General features: G+C 44.7%; 1 protein-coding gene across 1 annotated transcript; it reads left to right on the top strand.

Moving 5' to 3' along the window:
- Positions 1-2,051: 2,051 nt before the first annotated feature.
- On the top strand, positions 2,052-7,141 carry RESP18 (regulated endocrine-specific protein 18). The gene is given in 7 exon segments (XM_012642513.1): positions 2,052-2,081; positions 2,083-2,158; positions 3,788-3,892; positions 4,903-5,021; positions 5,255-5,305; positions 5,414-5,503; positions 7,091-7,141. Coding segments are annotated over 7 exon segments (522 nt in total).
- The last annotated feature ends 7,235 nt before the right edge of the window (positions 7,142-14,376 follow it).

Genomic DNA, 14,376 nt, shown 5'->3' with positions numbered 1-14,376 from the left:
GGCAAATTAATAAATCTCTCTTTCCTTCTCCTCAAATAAATAAACTGGGCAAACAACAGAGAAAAAGCAATGAAACCAAAAGTCAGTTATTTTTAAAAATCAAGCTATACTGATGAAACACAAATTACCACAATCAAGAAAGAAAAAAGTGAAATCGCTCCAAATTCTTCAGCTATTAAAAGGGCAATAAAGAAATATTATGAACATCTTTGTGATAACTAATGTGATTACTTAAACATTATGAACAAATTTCTTGAAAACTTCAAGTTTCCAAAACATACATGAAAAGAAATAAAGTATCTGAATAGCTATAGAAACTGAAATTGTAATAAAACTCTCAAAGAAACTCCAGGCCCAATTGCTTAAAAAAGAAATAATATCAATTTTACACAAACTTTCAGAGCATGAAAGAAGAGGAAATGCTTTCTGACTAATTTTATGAGGCCAGCATAGCCAACTTTGGGAAGAAAATGGAAGAAGATCTTTGTAAGTTTGGGTGGGCAAACACTTTTAAGAACATGAAAAACATTAGTCATAAAAAGATAAATAAATGGGACTTCATCAAAATTAAAATACTTTACTCTTCAAAAGCCACTGTTAAGAAGACTGAAATAAAATGCCCAGAGTCAGAGAAAATATTCACAAACCATTTATCTGATAAAGGAGTTACATCCAGAAGTATTAGAGAATTATGTCAATTAGGAAATCACTGTAAAATTCAGATGTTGTATTAGTTTTCAATTGCCTCTGTAACAAATTGCCTTAGATTTAGTGGCTTGCAACAACACAAATTTATCTTACAGTTCTGGAAGTCAGAAGTCTAAAATCAAGGTGTCAGCAGGGCTGTGTTCCTTCTGGAGGCCAGAGAATGTCTGCATTCCTTGGCTTGTGGCCCCTTCCTTGGGTCACTTCAACCTCTTGCCTCCAATGTCACATCTCACACTACTGACTATGATGCTCCTGCTTACCTTTTGTAAGGACCCTTGTGATTATATTGGGCCCAACTGGGTAATTCAGGATAATCTCCCCATCTAAAGTTAGTCACCTTCTAAGGCTAATCCACCTGCAAATTCCTTTTACCATGTAAAGAAACATATTCATAAATTCTGGGGATTAGGAAATAGACATCTTTTGGGGGGCATTATTCAGACTATCACAGATGTCATAATGGCGTCGCGGTTGTGTACGAAACTATCATTAATTCTAAGAGATGCATATTGAATTATTTAGGAGTGAAGTTTCATGATGTCTGTAAATTCCTTTTAAATACTTCAGTAAGAAAAAGAAGCAATTGTGACAAAATCTTAATAATTAATCTGGGTAATATTAATAGGTATAAGTAAGTGTTCATCAGATTCTCTTTTTAATATTTGAAATTTTTCTTAATGTTTTAAGTTTAATGAAAAATATTGAAATATTGGTCTAGGATTTAGAAAGCTCACGAACTAGCTTATAAGTACACAAGAGTGGAAGCAACAGATCATTTAATTAGTCAAATAGTTATTACAATAGCTTGACTTTTTAAAAAGAGTATCGCACTTTGGGCCAGGGAGATGGCAGTGGACGTGGAGAAAGGTTGATGGATGTGCAATATATTTTGCAGGTTGAATCCATATGATTGCTGAAGGTTTTTAGGTGGGTGAGCGTCAAGGATAATAAAAATAAATTAATTTCATTAAGTGCCTACTTTTCCGTTGCTATTCATACTTAATTCTCACAAGACAATTTGCACCGGTATCTTACATGCAATCCATTTCTCCAACTTTAGGACTGGGAGTGGAGGCGGTGGTCCTTGCGACCCGACTTATGGCAAAAAGGAGCAGGGCCAGGAATTCCAAGAGGCACAAAGTCAGGGAGGCGGGAAGGGGACCGGGGAGTTGGGTAGGCGTCCTCAGGACCAGGCCCCTCGCGGTTGATGGAGCTGCCGAGCAGGGCTATGCAGATTCTGCCCGGCTAGCGGGTGGGGAGCGACAGCCCGGCTCCGCCCCTCCGGCCCCGGTCGCTGCCTTCGCTGAGACTTGGGCCAGCAGCGAGCGCGCCCAGCCGGGAGGATGCAGCGTCCGCTGCGGTCTGGGGGATCCGGGGGGGCTCCAGCTGCTTGTCTGGTTCCTGCTTCTGAACAGTCGCCCAGGGGGCTGCAGCGACATTAGTCCCCACGGTCAGAAGGAGACCTGGGGATGCGGGCAGGACCACAGAGCGATCCTGAGGGAAGTGGGTCAGGGGGTTTCAAGGCTAGGAAACTCAGGAGGAAAGAAACGTGTTTGGGGGCGTGAGGAGACAAATGAAAAGAGCGTCTCGCAGACAGAAGCGAAGGCTTGGGATGGGTCTGGGCATATGGGGTCTGGACCTGAGAGAAGCGGCCTCGGGGGAAGATTGGAGATTTGGGAGGAGGTCGAGACGACATAGGCAGAGGGAGGTAAAACCGGCCTATGCGGCCACAGGAGAAGCAAGACGCGCCCGAGGGGCAGAAAAGAGATGAGGACCAGGGCTGAGTGGTCTGCAGGGGACCAGAGGCCCTACTCCGCGGGTGTCAGGGTCCTGGCTCCAGGCAGAAGGCTGAGCAGAGACGAGCCAGGACCTTGTGATAAGCCCACAGAGCCTCGTGGCTGTAATCAGATTTCCAATAAGAAGGGGAAGGCTAGGCCGGGGTAAAACAGGATGGAGGGGGAATGGAGCCACTGTTCTTCCTCCGCTCCCCTCTGCGCCAACCGGGGAGATCCAGCGCTGACTGACGTCGGAACGGTCAGAGACGGACTGCGCAGACTCGAGAGCTCCTGCGCAGAGCGCGTGGGAAAGACAGCGCAAACTCCTAGGCTGACGCCCACGCTCCCCGCCCGACTCTTGGGTTTAGAGGCCAAGAATTGTGGGAGGCCTGTTTGCGACAAGAGGAGGTGGGGGGAGGGTGGGAAGGATCTTCAAGCTTCGTGGACATGCGTCTCCCACATTACCGCCCAGCGCCGCCCCCACGCCAGCTTTCAGCCACCTCTCAGAACCACGGACAGCGCCGAGCGCGCTGCGGTCCAGGCCGCGCGTGTCCAGGTCACCGCTCTTCCCCACCAGTCCAGGAAGCGCTGTCTCAGAGAACCAGCTCCCTCCCCAAAGCTCTGTTTCTTCTCTGCAGGATGCTGGAGGTTCCAATACTTCTAAAGGCCAGGAAATTGTTAATAGGCATCTGTTTGCTTGGGTAGGAGAATTCCCTTTTCTTAAGACCTGTCCAGAGTGACTATGGTAATTCCACTGTGGAAAAAAAGAGACTGTCCTCCAACCCTATCCCATTGATCTGGAAGAAGGAAGGTGTGTGTATCATTAGGGGTTATCTTCCCCTGTGCACAGTTGGGCCAACTGTGGCTTTAGGAAAAGAATTGAGATCCTCGAACGCTATATATGCCAATACTTTCTCTTTCTAAGGATTCCAGGCCTCCTCCCTAACCGCTCCAGGTTTCAAAGCCTTCCCTAAGATGCAGCTCACCTGGTTCCACAAACCCCACCATACACCTGATTATCCTCTGCTCACCTAAACCTCCCCAGGTGGCTCTTTGCCTGCAAGCTTGATTCTTATCTGGAAATCAGTACATGAGTGAATGAGGTTTAGGGGCTGAAAACATGGCAGGCGGTGATGGAGGAAGGGAAAGATGAAAGAAGGAGAACTTGAAGCGGGCAAAGGGGCCTGGTGCAGGGAACAGAGACTAGGAAATCCAGGAGTGACTGTACAAGGAAGCTGATTTGTCAACTGGGATTTGGAAGGCTTCTGGCCAAGCCCTGTGCTCACACTATTATTTGCCTTTAGATGGTCAGGGCCAAGTGGGAGTGGGGCAGCTCTGGCCCCTCCAAGGATTTACCACCTCGGTCTTCCAGCATTTGGAAGTCGTGCTCCAGCAGATTGTACCCCAAGGTGAGTAAAAGCTAGTGAACAGAGGTTGGGGCCTGATCAGATATGGGGGAAGCAGTGAGGGGCTATCTGACCTGAGGACCAGCTTTCTCTTCCCTCAAGCGTCTATACTTGAAACTTTCTTGTCACACTCACCTCATGGAAATGGGGATGAGACAGGAGCAGGGGTGGAGTCTGGATGAGTGAGCTACTTGCACTTGAACACCCTACAAGAGCCCAGCAGAGGCTTCTAGAAGAAGTCCCTGGAAGAGGCCAGCATCCAACTCCTTGGGACTAGTCCCAATTCCTGGCAGTATCTGAATTTTTCCAGAGCCAGGACTCCTTTAGTTCTCAGCCAGGAGAACACACACACACACACCCCTTAGCCTCTGAGCAGGAAGCAGAGAAAATTGTATGACAGAGGGGAGGAATGAAAGGTAGTGGAGAGTACACCAGGGACAGATGGCTGACCCTGTTTTTAGAGCAGAGTTTCATGAATGGGTGTGTGGGGGAGAGTGAGATAGGAAATCTGCCTCGAGTTCATATCACGGCCACTAATGCCGAATATGTGCACAGTGCCTTAGAGCAGTAGTTCCCAAAGGCTTCCCTGGACCGGCAGCATCAGCATCACCAGGGAACTCATTAGAAATGCTCATTCTTGAGCTTCACCCCAGACCTACTGCATCAGAAACCCTAGGGGTGGGAAACAGAATGTGTGTTTTAACAAGCCTTTCAGGAGATTCCAATGCACATAAAGTCTGATAATCACTGCTTTACGGCTTTCTAAGCACTCCTTACATCCCTAAACTCATTTAATCCTCACAACAGCATCAAAGGAATTGGCAAATAGACCATAATCATAATCCTAATTGAATATTACATGCCAGACACTATGCTAGTTAATTTTTATACATCTCAATTAATTCTCTCTGATAAGTGTGATTCTACATGTACTTGAAGGAGAAGTCACTCTGGTCCCCAGACTGAGTCAGACTGTCACAGGTGTCAACTCATACCATCCTTTTATCCTGCAGGTCTGTTCTGGAAGGATGACATCACTCAGGATGTGAGGACAACAAAAATGGAGCACATCAACCCCCAAGATCCATGTCTGAGGGATGAGAAGGCAGTTTTTCCCACTAAAACCACTGGGGTAAGGTATGCGAGGCCTGTGGTCAGTCCATGCTGTCTGGCAGACAGAGCAGGGAAGGAACGGGTATTAAAACTGCAGGCAGGAGCTACTGGGAGCAATATGAGAAGAATAACTCAGAGGTCCTGTCTGGTGTCAGCAAGAAACAATTCCGAGACCCATTAGTGATTCTGCAAAGGGAAGGGAGGTGAGTTTTAGCAAGCCTAGGCCCTGTTTGCCATCCTTGTCTCTTCTAGGGGCAAGAAGAGGACAAACTCCGACTCCTGTTCCCCAAGGTGAGACTCCGCGTCCTCTCAAGAATTGTGGATCCCTCACTTTGTATCCCAACACTTCCCTCTGGGGTCCTCCCACCCTTTTTCTGCCTCCTTCTTGACTCCTGGCTTCCCTCTTCACAGAGCCCAGTGGCCAAGGTGAGCAGGGATCAGTGCTCTACCTCCAGAGTGGTTGCCAAGGCCCTGAAGCGAGAAGTGGGCAACACCGTCAAGGTGAGGGGCTCATTTTTCCTAGGGAGGTTGGAATCACCAGGGATCTGTTTAAATGAAGGAGGCAGGGAAGAAGGGAGTGGGTGTTGGGGTAATAACGGGTAAGCTGAAAAAAAGATCTTTCCTTTTCCAATCAAAGAGCACCCCACTTTCCTGTATCTCTCATAGACTACCTATGGATACTTGTGTGAGAGGTCCTGGGAGCCTCTATGGAAGAAATGATCTACACGATCATGCGTGGACATTGAGTTTAAAATAGGCATTGAAAGGTGCAGAGTTTTCAAAATTAGATAAAATGTCCTCCTTTTCACCATATACTCCCTTGTCTATAGCAGGTGATGGCAAGGCTCTCTTGGATAAATGGAAGATGTAGCCCAGAGGTCCTCATGTTCAGCCTCCCCCTTGCTCTACTCTGTGGCCTGGGCAAGGCTCTGAGGCATCTCCTCGGGATCTTTGAACTCCAGAATACTGTTCGGAGCCCACCTAGTATCCCCACCTATCTTTGTAGATGAGAAATTGAGGCCCAGGCTGGTGATGGGACTTACTCAAGGCTGCATAGTGGGTTTGTGGCAGAGCCAAGACTGGACCCAGGTCTCCTGATTTCCAGCTCTTTCTCCTGCACAGCCCATGCCCTTCCTCTCAAGGACTACAGTGGGGATTGGGCTGTTGCAAATATCAGACTCCTCCACATTGAAAAAAAGTCCTTTTTGTGTGTGTTTGGGGGGTGGGATTAAGACCTAAATTATAAGAAGGTGGCAGCCAGAGGAAGATATAAAGGAGGGCATCCTAGGCAGAGAGCATTGCAACAAATGCCCTGAGACAAGAGTACCACGGCATATTAGAGGAACAGATGGAAAAGTCAGTGGCAGAAAACGGGATTGGAGAAGTAGCCCAGGACTGACCATACAGGGGCTCACAGGTTATGTCAAATGGTTTGAATTTTATTCTAAGTGCAGTGGGTAGTTAACTGGGAAATTTTAAGGAAGGGAATGTCACAATGTGATATATGATTTTTAAAAGGCCACCCTAGTGATGTTGGGAAATGAATTGTGAGAAGAACAGAGTGAAAACTGAGAGGTCTGTAAGGAGATGACCCTCCTGGTGCAGGGAGACCAAGGTGGCTTGGACTTGGGTGGTGGCAGGAAGCTGAGCACCCCCAGCTGGCTGCACTCCCCACCTAAGGGCAGCCTGCGCCTCAGGGGGTCCTGGCTCCTCATGCTCTCCAAGGAAACGGGTTCCCATTCCCATAATCTGGCAGCCCAGTTTCCTAAGCCTGGATTGGTTGCTGGGCAACGTTATCAGAGCTAAGTGACAGAGACCTACCTGTGGGGGACTGGTTGCCCTAGCACTGTGGGAATGCAAACAAGGAGCAGCCTTCCTTCTCCAGCCTCAAGCCTAAGGGAAAATCATGGAGGGAGGGGCACCGACACGCGGAAGCCAGGGGTCAGGCTCTCAACCAATGGGCTGAGTTGCTGTGTTGAAGGCTTACTCAAATCAGGCTGTTAGTGAAGTATTTGGGGAAGGACTGCAGGGAAGGGAGGGGCCACCTCCCCAAATCCAGGCTCTAAATGCCTTTTCTTCTCATTTTAGGGCTTCTTTGGGCCATTTCCCACTGTGGGCCGCAACCTTGTTGCTGATTGAGACTCATTGGAACCCTCCCTGCCCCAGTGCCCTCCCCACTCCCCTTCAGAGCGGTGGTCCTTGGATGACAGCAAATCTGAATCATTAAGGCAGACTTTCATGCAGATACTTTCTGTGAGCTTGTCTTGAGGTGAGATGGGTGGGCTTTGAGCTTGGCCAGAGCCTGCAAGGGAGAGAGGTGGGACCAGAGCAGGGGGTGGGGACGAGGAGAGCACAGCTCTCTGGTGGAAGGCCAGTTTCTGTCTTGTTTTCCTTCCACCGACCATTTCTGAAGCGGGGAAAGTGAGGGTGGGACCACAGCTGGAGTGGCAGCTTTCCCCGCTCACGCCGCAGCCACATTGTGTGGTGCAGTGGCCCATCCTTCACTTTATGGGACAGTGGACTCCATATTTGCCTGCAGTCATTGCTTTCATTCCCCAAGCCAGACAGGCCTGGCCCTGCTATTTTATGAGGGTCTCCACCTCTGGCATTATAGACCCTGCCAGGTTCTCCCACCCATCCTGCCCCCAAGAACAAACAGAGCAGTGCTGAGATCAAAGGGCACACATATTTAACATTTTGATGGTTCTTTCTGGTTTATTCCTGCTAGCTTAAAATCTTAAAAGGGTGTGGGTAATCTAACCACCCATACTCAGAACAAACAGACAAACACCAGAATGCCCTATTTTCAGAGCTCTATATTTCTCAAAGCATTTTCACGCTCATTAGATACTCATGGGTGTTAGCAAATGGGCAGGGATTGAGGTTGGGTTTCTCTACGGAATTGGAATTTGCCATACCACATCTTACCCATTTAAGCAACCCAGAGAATTTAAGTAACTAATTCTTGATAACACAGATTCTCAGACATGCTGCTGTGCTTCCCCTCTCCCCTTTACTTGTGTTCGAGGATGTAGCTAAAACCAACACCAGACCAGTCATGTTCATTTGCATCTAGTTCTCATCAAATCGATTAGCCCCTGCCACATTTCCCTCTTACACCTTTCTTTCTTATTTACTCTCAAACATCTATGTAATCCTGTGCTTTTCTGTGCCTGGCCTCTATGAATCTATTTGGTTCCTTCCCTCAAAGACCTTTAAGAGTAGTCAGGGAAGTAAGCCATACGTCCCATAGCTTCATCCAGAGGTTCACAGGGAGTGAATGGAACGGCTGCCAGCACCCCCATCTCCTGGCCTGTATCTCCTTTTGCCCACAGCTGCAGTTGGACAGTTCTTGCACCCATTGACACCTTCCCACCTCAAGCCCTGGGATTCTCTGCTTCTCATCCTACAGGTTTTCTGGAATGCCAGGGTCTTGCCTACCTGTGCTCCAAACAGCCCTGAAGTGCCTGGGATTTAACACCCCCAGAGGCAACTCTCAACCACTTGAGAAACGAGTTTAGTGCTAAAATATCCCAGATTCCTCTAGCCCTTAGTGGACAATTCTGAAGAATGTTCAGTATGATCCTTCAGAGGAATTCTGAGGAGTGTTCAATATGGATTCCCCAGTAAGATTCACAGTTGCCCACAGTGGTGACCTATTCAACAAAACACTTAATATTATTGACTTTTCTTTGACTTTTCTTTCTTCTTTGGCTATTTTCCCTGTCCCTCATTTGTGATTTCTGGGATCATCTCTCATGCAAACTACCCACCCCCAAGTTCTTGTCTAAGTCTGCCCTTGGGTCAACCCAGACTAAGCCTACCATGTGCTAGACACTCTTCCAGGCCCTGGCAATACAGTTGTGAGCAAGACAAAGTGTCCGCTGCCATGGAGTTGGTTGTAAGTCATCTACTAACCACCTGTTTATGAAGGAAAGTCCAAGCAATTTATCTGGCCCACAAGGCATTCAAGTTCTTGTCTCACCCACCTCTTCAGAGCTGTGGTGCTTCCCCCACTCTGCCACCCTATTTCCTGCAGCAATTGTCCCTATTTGCATTTCCCCAAACATGCCCAGCTGCCTTATGCTCCTGGGCCTTTGTCTAGGCCGTTCTCTTTCCATGTAAGTGCCCCATTCTCAACACACCTTGTCAATCTTATCCTAAAAATCTAAATTCTCCTCTTTAGTCCATCCCCTGACCTCCTAACATCTCTCCACCTCCAGAGCACAGGTGCATGGATTGGAAAGATGAAACCTATAAGGGACATTAAATAATCTGATAATTCTGGGACAGAGTGAGTGAGTAGGAAAGACGGGAGTTTTTAGAAAGGAAAAGTAGGTTTAGTTCTTATTGAAGAGGACCAGGTTATAAGATTTGGATCTTATTTGATGAACAATGAGGACACACTGAATGTTTTTGAGCAAGAAAATGATACATTGAAAGCAATGCTTAAGAAGAATAGCCTCACTTTTCTGTATAAGGATGGAGTTAGGGAGTTGGGAGAAGGTGGAAACATTTTAGAAAGACTGTAGCAACAGTGGGAGTGCACCACACAAGGGCCCGAACCTGAGTGAAAGAGGACAGATAGGAGAGATATTTTGAAGGATGACTTAATAAGCCTTGGCAACTGTTATGTATTGAATTCTGTCCCCCTCTAATCCATATGTTGAAGATCTAATCCCCTGTACCTCAGAATGTGACCTTATTTGGAAATAGAGTTGTTGCAGATGTAATTAGTTAAGATGAGGTCATTAGGGTGGACTCTAATCCCATGTGACTAGTGTCCTTATAAGAAGGGGAAATCTGAAGACAGACAGGCACAGAGGGAAGGTGATGTGAAGAAACGGAGACCAAGGCCACAGACAAGGCAAGGAAAGAGACCTGGAACTGATTCTCCCCCATAGCCCTCAGCAGGAACCAACCATGCCAACATCTCGATTTCAGGTTGCCAGCCTCCAGAACTGTGAGACCATAAAATTCTGTTGTTTAAGTCACTCAGTCTGGGGTACTTTGTTACGGCAGCCTTAGCACACCAGTACAGATGACTGGGTTTTGTCAGAGAGAGGAGCCATACCTGAATTTAGAGATGTTCTGGCTTGGGAAATAGTGGTGCCACTCACAGAATAGGGACATATGGAGGACTGGTTGGGAGAAAGAAAATAGATTTACTCTTAAGGGTTAAAGCTGGGAGCTTATTCAAAAACATCACAACAGCGATTTTCTCCTATCTCTCTCCTACTTCATTACTTTTCCCATGAATGCCTGATTATTTTCAACATGTAAGTATGCCACAATATCTGAATTTTCTCAATTTCTGCTTCTGGTAATGTTACACTAGATCATTCGTACTCCTCAAGCCCCTGCTGAAGACAATTTATCTTAGACAGATTCCTCCCAAAATCAAAGACTGAAATAAGGGCTTGCATGCAGGTTGTTCAGTTTGAGAGAATATCACAAGAGGAAGAATGGGAGAATGGGAAGAGTGGAGTGGGAGGGCTTGGAAAGCTAATTCAAAGGTGCTGCAGACAGCAGGGGATCAGTGCTTCTTAAGCATCATGTATAATGCACCTCAGAATTGTCCTTCTAAAGAAAACTATTTATATGCTAGTTCCCCTCCCCAACTGGATCAAGAGTTACACTATGGGATGTTAATTTCCTTATACATCCAGGATTTTCACGCACAGGAATGACTGAGCAGATTCCCATGGGTGTCTAATGCTGTGGTAGCACAGAAGAAAGACCCAAACCAAAAACAAGAGACATGCAGTGCAGGTGAGGCAAGTGATGTCAGATTTGCCTGCATGCAGCTGGTGGCTGCAGCAATGGCTAGAGTTGAATGGTAGCCCAGGAAAATTCAAGATGGAGCCATAGGTGGTGTCTGATATACCTTAAAAAGTGGATGAAAAATTACTTCCAAATCTTCTGAAAAGCATCGAGGAGCAAGCAAGAGCATGAGGAGTAACTGGCATAGGTCAAGGTCTAGGAGAGGAACAGAATTCAGAGATGATAAACCCAATGTTCAAAGTTGCACTGGACTGGGGAAATTTTCCATTCTTAAGCAGAAGAAAGACTGATTTTGACAGCCTGTGGAGCTAGACAGTAGATGTCACAGTCCAGGACCTGTGAAAGGAAGAGTTCTAGTAAACTTTTCCCTGTTTTGGCCTGGGGCCAACAAACAAATTCCAGGAATAAGAATAAAATGGAAGTAAATCAACCCTTGCTCAGACTGCAGCATGGCCTTGAAATTGGATTAAGGTTATAGCTGATTGCTAGTGCTTTTAGTCACCTGCAGATGTAAATGAGAATTCTCTAGGACCCTAAATTGTTTCTACAAATAATTTTTTAAATAGTATGCTCTGCATAATAGGTAACAGAATCAGACCCACAGTGATTTCAATGGTTCCAGTACAAAACAACTGTGCTTACTACATTTGAGCATATAAAATGCAAACTATAATTTTTGACAGGAAACTAGAAACCACAGAAAGTAATATAGAAGATTTTTTAAAGAACGAAATATGTCAAAATACATGAGGCAACTTAAAGGAAAAATAGAAAAATTTACTTTTATGGTTGAATATTTCAATGCCTCTCTTTCAGTAATTAATAGATGAAGCAGGCAGAAAATCAGTAAGTCTATAGATGACCTGAACAGAACTGTCAATCAACTTGATTTAATTGATATTTAAATACACCATCCAGCTGGGCATGGTGGCTCATGCCTGTAATCCCAGCACTTTGGGAGGCAGAAGCAGGAGGAATGCTTGAGGCCAGGAGTTCAAGACCTACCTAGGCAACATAGCAAGATCCCCATCTCTACAAAACAATAGAATTACAGGTGGCACATGCCTGTAGTCATAGCTACTCCGGAGGCTAAGGCAGGAGGATCACTTGATTCCAGGAGTTTGAGATTACGGTGAGGTATAGCCACTGCACTTTAGCCTGGGTGACAGAAGGAGACCCTTTCTCTAAAAAATAGATAAATAAAATATACCATCCAACAACAGCAAAATACACATTCTTCTCAAACTCACATGGAACTTTTGCCAAAATAGATCACCATAAAACACATCTTTACGAATTTAAAAGAATAGAAATCATACAAAGTATATTCTCAGATCACAATGGAGTTAAACTAGAAGTCAATAGCGGAAAGATAGCTGGAAAAATCTCCTAATGTCTTTAAAATAACACCTAGTAAATAACCCATAGGTCAAAGAAGAAGTTTCAAGGGAAATTTTAAAATAAAGCACTTTAAACGAAAATGAAAATACAACATCACAATTTGTGGGATGCAGTGAAAGCAGTGCTTTAAGGGAAATTTATAGTGATGAGTACATTTATTAGAAAATAAGAATGATCTAAAATCAGTAAACTAAGTTTACACTTTAGGAAACCAATGAAAGAAGAGCAATTTAAACCTAAAGCAAGTAGAAGAAAATGAATAATAAAAATTAGGGTATAAACCAATAATATTGAAGACAGGAAAATAATAAAGAAAAACCCATGAAACTCTAAAGCTGGTTCTTTGAAAAGAAAAGGAATCAAATAGATAGTCTAAAACTTAAAAATTCAAAAACAAAAAAAAGTGTTTTTGAGACAGGTTTCGCTCTGTGCTGGGCTAGAGTGCAGTGCCATCATAGCTCACTGCAGCCTCCAACTTCCAGGCTCAAGTGATCCTCCCAGGCACGCTACAGTGCGCCACCACGCCTGGCTAATTTTTTTCTTTTGTTTGTTTAAGAGGCAGAGGGGACCCACTATGTTGTCCAGGCTGGTTTCAAACTCCTAGCCTCAAAGAATCCTCCCACCTCAGCCTCCCAAAGCACTGGGATTATAGGCGTGAGTCACTGCACCCATCCAAGAAAAAGATTTTTAAAAACCCAATTTAAAAAATGGGCAAGAGACTTGAAGAGGCACTTCAAAAATGATCTCCAATTGGTCTATAAACTTATTAAAAGGTACTCAACATCATGAGTCATCAAGGAAATGCAAATTAAAACAAAATACCATTATATCCCAACAGAATTGCTACATTTAAAAAAAATTTACCATCTACTGGCAACAATGTGGACCACTCAAAGCTTTCATATACTGCTGGTCTGAGTATAAATTGGTGCAATTGATTTGGAAAACAGTTTGATATTAGCAATTAAAGTTGAACATACATATACCTACCATGGCTCATCAATTCCACTCCCAAGTGTACAGCCATTCTTAAACGTCAACATGCATTAGAACCACCTGGAGGGATTGTTAAAGGCAGATTACTGAGAACCAGTTTCAGAGCTGCTGCTTCAGTAGTTCTGGAACCTGAGAATTGTATTTCTAAGAAATTCATAGATGATATTGATGCTGCTAGTCCAGGGACCACACTTTGTGAACCACTGGCTTCGAGAAATGCATACATATGTACATAGGAGACATATGCAAGAATGTTCATAATAGCAGCATACATAATAATCCCAAACTGGAAACAACAGTGAAAATGTCCAAACATTAACAAATGTCTATCAGCAATGAAATGTGTAGATAAATTATAGCATATTTGTACAATAAAATACTACATCAATAAAAAAATATGCCTGACAAAGATAAGATGAAAAAATAGAAGAAAAAAATAACGAGAAATAAACTACAGCTTCACAAAGCCAAACAAAAAGAGAATACCTATTAGATCATTAAGTATGAAACGTCCGGTTTCAAATCAAAAGTTTAGTTTATTATATCTCAAACAAGAAGCAGTACAATTAATCAAAGTATGTGCCTAAACTATCAGCACAGTGTTGCCATCTTAACAGTAACGTGTTTATGCCAGCAGCAAAGAAGCCTGGAGAGCAAGTGGCAATGAAATCACAAAAGGCATTTTCCACAGCTTGTTAAGAATTAAATATTTTTCCTTGCAAGAAGTAGTCCAAAGCCTGGAAGAAGTGATAGTCAGTTGGTGCAAGATCTGGTTAACACAGTGGATAACAGAGAGTTTCCAAGTCCCACCTCTGCAGTTTGGGCAGTGTTGTTTGTGCAACATGTGGTCAAGCATTGTCTTGCAAGAGGACTGTCCTGTCTATTGACCAATCTTGGTGGCTTAATCAAACAAGCATCCTCATCATTTCATCCAGTTGGTTGCAGTGGACATCTGCTGTAATCGATTGACCGGTTTTCATGAAGCTGTAGTGGATACTACCAGCACTACATCACCAAACAGACACCATTAGCTTTTTCTAATGAGTGTTCAGTTTTGGACTGTGTTTTGGCACTTCATCTTTATGCAGCCATTGTGCCGAATGCTTGTGATTGTCAAAAAGATCCCATTTTTCATTATGTGTCACAATATGGTGTAGAAATGGTTCCTCACCTTTATGTCGTGACAGCAAAGA

Source organism: Propithecus coquereli, unplaced genomic scaffold, assembly GCF_000956105.1.
Source record: "Propithecus coquereli isolate 6110/MARCELLA unplaced genomic scaffold, Pcoq_1.0 Scaffold18, whole genome shotgun sequence".
Classification (NCBI taxonomy): Eukaryota; Metazoa; Chordata; class Mammalia; order Primates; family Indriidae; genus Propithecus; species Propithecus coquereli.
The sequence above is the reverse complement of the archived record's forward strand: the minus strand, read 5'-3'. Positions and strand labels throughout refer to the sequence as shown.